Source organism: Drosophila mauritiana, chromosome 2L (genome assembly GCF_004382145.1).
Source record: "Drosophila mauritiana strain mau12 chromosome 2L, ASM438214v1, whole genome shotgun sequence".
NCBI lineage: Eukaryota > Metazoa > Arthropoda > Insecta > Diptera > Drosophilidae > Drosophila > Drosophila mauritiana.
In genome coordinates this window covers 23,870,005-23,876,172 of record NC_046667.1, presented here as the reverse complement: position 1 = coordinate 23,876,172, position 6,168 = coordinate 23,870,005, and the positions used below count along the sequence as shown (strand labels likewise).

Sequence of the window (6,168 nt, the reverse complement as noted above, 5' to 3'; positions counted from 1 at the left end):
TTGGGATAAGCTTTTTGACTTTCCCAATAGTCGACATCTAATAATTTGCCTTTCTATCTCTAAACTGTGAGTTTGATTGGTGATTCGGTCTATTTAGTTTATCGTTATTCTCTCTAAATTGAACGTTGTCAAAGTATAGTGAAAAATAGTGTAGTTGTTATTTGTGTAATAATCTAATTCTAGATGGCTTATATTATTTGTGTAATAGATTAATTGTAGGTTGCTTATGTTATTTTGTGTAGTAGACTTCTTCCCTTGTTGTGAGAGTGTTTTTAAATATCTGTAATGTAGTGATATGTTATTCTTTCTTATATCTCTTGTGCAATATAAAGGGTATAGGTATATTTTGTTTTTTTTTTTTTTTGCACTATGTTGGTACAACTGTCGGACCGCCGTGATAATTGTATCATACGCCTCAGTGACCTATTCGAACGAGTTCGTGTTGCGTCCAGCGTGTCGAGCGTCTGCTTGACTTGCTTCAGTGACCTGTTCAACATCGAACCGTTCGCGTCCAGCGTATCGATACAACCAGCGGTTTGTCACATAGCCATGTTGTTGGCTATGTATCAGTATAAATATATATATATGTAAGATAGTTTATTATTATTGTTTATTATTAATTTAATTATTAGTTTAATTCTAAATGCGGTAATTATATAAAGTATTCTTAGTTTGTGACCGAACGACTGCTGCTGAGAACTCGACTGACTGCAACGCTGACTTCCACTCCACTCCCTGCTGCCTTGCGATCGTTCCTTCGATGACTGATTGTCGATAACTTCGATTTCCGACAATCATGTTGCTGCTCAACAGCGCTGCCAACCGGGTTGTTGCCAGCCTTCAGCCTTACTCCATGTTACATTCGGCCCTCCTGATCCTCATCATCCGACCCGGATGACAATAGGTCTGCATTTTCGGCTATGTACTTCCACAACTTCATGTTGTCACAGCTGGTGGATGTGACATTGGGTCCTTCGACGTTTGCTGCTTTTTTAACGTCATATCTGCCATTGTCTTTGACTCCTGTGACTTCGTATGGACCTAAATACCCGCTTGCCATCTTGCGGCCAGCTACAAATTGGGTCCTTTTAATTGCAACCAGATCACCTGCTTTGTATTTGTATTCAGCTCGGCGCTTTTTGTCGTAATTGCGCTTGTAGTCCTTCTGCGCCTGCTCGATGTTGCGTTTTACCAGCTGTCTCATCTCATAGCGGTCCTCGTTGAATTGACAGACCACTTCTTCTTGGAGCAGTTCCAGTAACCGATCCTCAACTCGGGTGTACATCTTGGTGCCAAACATGACCTCAAATGGTGACAGCTTCAGTGATGAATGCACGTGACAGTTGATCGCCTTTTGTACCTCAGGCACATATTTGTACCACTTCGACGGTTCGTCTGAAGACAGCTTTGATATTATTGCCAAAATTAAACGATTTACTCGTTCTATCTGGCCGTTGCCTCTGGCCACTCCAGTAGTTGTGCAGACGTGTTCCACGTTATGGCTGCTCATAAATTGTTCGAACGCACCACTCGTAAAGGCCGTTCCTTTGTCGCTAACAATTCGCTTAGGGAAACCAAAAATGTTTGACCAGTCGGTCAGCCTCTTGACCACTTCTTCCTGTCCGGTTGATTTGGTTGGGAATAACCAGACAAACTTTGAAAACGCATCGACTGTTGCCAGAATGTATTTATACTGTTTGGCCGATGAATCCATTGGCCCCAAATGATCGATGTGTAGTGTGTGCAACGGTGCGTCTCCTTTATCTATGCAATTTAGATATCCCTCCTGCTTTCCCAACTTTTTGCTGTGGATGATACATTTTATACAGTTAGAAATTAGCTTTTTTACCTTGTATTCCAAATGAGGAATAAAAAATTGCTGCTGTATGCTATGCATCGTCTTTTGCAACGACAAATGGCCAACTTCATGTGCGCTTTGAATCACCTCCCTCTCCATTAGTGCAGGGACAACCAGTAGTTCATTGCCATTGACCATACTATACAACAGGCCACCTTTTAGCTTGTAGGGTTGGAATAGACGATCTTTTAGAATTTCCAGGATTGCTCTAATTGAATCATCGTTCTGCTGCGACTTTTTAATACGTGCTGTCAACTCGGATGTTATCATCATGCATGCTTGGGGATGGCGGCTTAAAAAATCAACGTGTCTCATTCTTTCTCCTGCACGATGTTCGGGTTGAAAATTAAAATCCTGCATATAGAGAATCCATGGGCCAACTTCTCTTGGGACATCTGCTTTTTTTGTTGTTTGTTTAAATGCGACACAGTCCGTGACGAGCTTGAAAGGGACTCCCAATAAATAGTGTCTGAACTTTTTCAGAGCTAAGTATGCGGCTTTTACTTCAAGGTAGTAACTATGACGATTTGATTCGGCTTTTGTAGTTTTTCTGCTCCAAAAGCAGACTGGGTGAAAACTGCCTTCGAACTTCTGCAATAAAACGGCTCCTAACCCGTCCTTAGAGGCATCTGTATGAAGTTCGGTTTCTGCTTCTCGTGAGTAGATCCTCAATACTGGTTCGTTTACCAGAATCTCTTTCAGCTTATTCACCGACTGCTGCTCTACTGGTCCAATGTTGAAAATGGCATCTTTTTTTAATAGGTCCGTCAGTGGTCTCGCAATTTGGGCGTATCCAGGTATGAATTTTCTGAAGAATCCTGTGAGACCCAGAAATCCTTGAACGGCTTTTACATTCTGAGGTGTTCCAAAGGAATTCACTGCTGATGTTTTCTCTTTTCCAGGGCATATTTGTCCACCTTCGATAATATGTCCCAGGAAATGAATTCGCCTCTGCATAAAGTTGCACTTCTTCCATTTTATTTTTAGACCAAATTCTGCAGCTCTCTTAAGTACCATTTCCGTCTTTTCCATGCATTCTTCTGGGGTAGCGGCATATACAATTATGTCATCCATATATAGCTGCATTATATTGGAATTGATTAGTTCTTGAAAAATAAATTGAACGAACCGTATAAACGCTGCTGGGGAATTCTTAAAACCAAAGGGCGCTTTGTTAAACTCGAATAAGCCTTCTCGGGTAACAAATGCTGTGTACGGCTTGCTGGCTTCTTCTACGGCCACATGAAAAAATCCGTTCTGTAAGTCCATGGTTGTAAACCATTTGGCACTCTGCAGTTTTTCAAGCACCTCCTCCATTATGGGTACCGGAAAACAATCCATCAGAACCATGGTGTTCAATTTTCTATAGTCCACGCAAACGCGTAGGGTACCATCCTTTTTCTTGACAACGACTATGCGACTGGCAACATTTGATGTAGATTTACGGACGATTGACTGCTCGACCCATTCCTCTACCTGCTTCTTTACAGCTATAGCTTCTTCTTCAGATAGTCGGGTGTGTCCATGGCGAAAGGGTTTAATCACGCCATCAGGAATAATTTTGAGTTCGACTGGACATTGCTTTATCTGCTTGGGTGGTGTTTCGTATGTTCTCTCTATCATGCGTTCAACGTCTTCTCGGTATTGTGGTGCAACTGTAAAAGAAGATTCTTCACAAATATTAACCATTTGGGAATACTCAACCGCTTGTTTTTTATCTGCTTCCAGGTCAAGAAAAGTATAGCCTTCTGCACTACAGATAAGACAAAACTTGCTGATAAAATCGTGTCCCACTATTCCATCGCAACTGAATTTAGAATCGTGGACGACTAAAACGTTGTGGCTTGCTTCCACCTGGTCGGTCTTGATTAATGCTCTGAAGCATCCAATCGGCTGTGTTGAGGCATTTCCCAAACCTCGCAATACTGTTGCAGTGCGGTTTAAATCAACATCTTTCATCTTCTTGAATATAGCTTCTTTAATTATGGTCACATCTGATCCTGTGTCCACCAGACAGTTGATGATAATCCCATTTATGATTACTGGCTTTGTTCGTGCACTATCAACGTGAATGCGCATGCTGTTTACTTTTTCCGGACACTTGCTTGAGATATGGCCCTCTTGATTACAGCTGAAACATTTGGTAGGAAGTGTACAATCCTTTCGTTTGTGTTCCCTCGAACCACAGTTGAAGCAGTGATCTGCTTTTACACCTTGTGTAATTTGCTTTGGTTTTGGTTGAATATTCGGCTTGTCAACAATATTCAGACTCTCGTAGATTTCGAATTCTTGCTTTAATTCCTTAAGAGTTTTACAACGGAGCATAGCACCCTTATACTCCTTTTTAATGTCGAGGCCGTTTACGATATGAGTTATCAAAGCAACTGTTTCAACTTCACCTAAGGCTGCTATTTTCTTCATTTGTAACAAATAGTCGTGTAGAGTTTCCTCCCTCTTCTTCTTCCTGTCTTGCAACTTTTTGTGAATAACGGCGCTATTATAGCTGCCTGAAAATTCTTCAATTAGTAACTCTTTGAGTTCAGTGTATCCACTGACACATTCAGATTCTAAGAAAAGTTCTGCTGATCCAATCATCTTACTTCTGGCTTGAACATATTTTTGTTTCTCCGAAAGTTCATATGCCTCGGCATTTTTCTCAAAAATTTCAAACCATTTTTTAATAGGAATTGATTTGCCATCACAGTCACTTACAACTTTTTCAAATTTTTCTGCAGCGATAATTACTTGCCCCTCTTGTTTAGATTTTGCCAACATGCTCTGGGTTAGAGTATTCATCATTTGTTCAAATTTCTCTTCGACTTTAGCACTAGCGTCTTTATTCTGCTTCTTTGCCTCTGCTTCTCCTACAGGCGCCAACTTTTGATCTTCTTCGTTCATTTTTTCTTTTCTGCTTTCGTCCTCGCTTTCGTTCTCTAGAATTGCTTGTATTTGGTCGGTGTTAAGTTTTTTATTTGTAGGTGGTGTACGTGTGAACATTCCGCGACAAGGCACTAACACCAGCAAACAATGACAATGTTCTAACGGCGCGACGGTAGTCGATTTTGCAGACGGCGCCACCGGTTAAAAGACAAATTTTGATTTTCGTTAGAAACGAATTTCACCACCTTTGCAATTTAATTGTTTTAAATTCCACAACAGCAAAACGACTTGAGTCTGTATGAGTTCAACCGATTTTTTCAACTTTCAATGTAGTAGACGTAGCCATAACTTTACAACTTTAAAGACTAAATCCACGCACACGACAATTTCAACTTTATCAGTTCTCTCTAGCAGCTTTCCCGACTTTTACCGACTTGTGTTCAAACAAAATCTGTACAACTGATTTTTCCAACTTTAAATGCAATAGATATAGCCACAACTTTACAACTTTTAAAGACTATACCCACGCACACAACAATGTCTTTTTTCTTTAAACAACTGCACCTTCATATAACCGATTTAGGACTGGACGAGCCCCCATGTAAGATTGTTTATTATTATTGTTTATTATTAATTTAATTATTAGTTTAATTCTAAATGCGGTAATTATATAAAGTATTCTTAGTTTGTGACCGAACGACTGCTGCTGAGAACTCGACTGACTGCAACGCTGACTTCCACTCCACTCCCTGCTGCCTTGCGATCGTTCCTTCGATGACTGATTGTCGATAACTTCGATTTCCGACAATCATGTTGCTGCTCAACAGCGCTGCCAACCGGGTTGTTGCCAGCCTTCAGCCTTACTCCATGTTACATATATATATATTTTTTGTTTTTTATTTGTTTTTTTTTTTTATTTTATAATTTTTTTTTTTTTATTTGTTTATTTATATTCTTTTTTTGCTTGATGCACTATGTTGGTACAAATGTCGGACCGCCGTGTGATAGTTGTATCATACGCCTCAGTGACCTATTCGAACGAGTTCGTGTTGCGTCCAGCGTGTCGAGCGTCTGCTTGACTTGCTTCAGTGACCTGTTCAACATCGAACCGTTCGCGTCCAGCGTATTGATACAACCAGCGGTTTGTCACATAGCCATGTTGTTAGCTATGTATCAGTATAAATATATATATATGTAAGATTGTTTATTATTATTGTTTATTATTAATTTAATTATTAGTTTAATTCTAAATGCGGTAATTATATAAAGTATTCTTAGTTTGTGACCGAACGACTGCTGCTGAGAACTCGACTGACTGCAACGCTGACTTCCACTCCACTCCCTGCTGCCTTGCGATCGTTCCTTCGATGACTGATTGTCGATAACTTCGATTTCCGACAATCATGTTGCTGCTCAACAGCGCTGCCAAC

General features: G+C 40.3%; 1 protein-coding gene across 3 annotated transcripts; it reads right to left on the bottom strand.

Annotated features, from left to right (window-relative positions):
- Nucleotides 1-737: 737 nt before the first annotated feature.
- LOC117147645 lies at nt 738-5,072 on the bottom strand. Of its 3 annotated transcripts, none has more exons than XM_033314627.1 (2): nt 3,783-5,072; nt 738-1,670 (listed from the first exon to the last, which is right to left on the bottom strand). In XM_033314627.1, the coding sequence occupies exons 1-2, from the start codon at nt 4,853-4,855 to the stop codon at nt 857-859; spliced, it is 1,887 nt and encodes a 628-aa protein (XP_033170518.1). In that variant the 5' UTR covers nt 4,856-5,072; the 3' UTR covers nt 738-856. The 3 variants fall into 3 exon arrangements, with proteins under 3 accessions (XP_033170518.1, XP_033170510.1, XP_033170526.1); XM_033314619.1 differs by having other exon boundaries at nt 738-1,678; nt 3,791-5,072; XM_033314635.1 differs by having other exon boundaries at nt 738-1,786; nt 3,980-5,071.
- Nucleotides 5,073-6,168: the final 1,096 nt, after the last annotated feature.

Excerpts from the sequence above, each read along its gene's own strand:
- LOC117147645 (XM_033314627.1), bottom strand. The coding sequence starts at position 4,855 with ATGTTCACACGTACACCACCTACAAATAAAAAACTTAACACCGACCAA. Across the intron at positions 1,671-3,782 it reads TTAAACCGCACTGCAACAGT|CGATGCGTTTTCAAAGTTTG; the intron begins ATTGCGAGGTTT and ends TCTGGCAACAGT.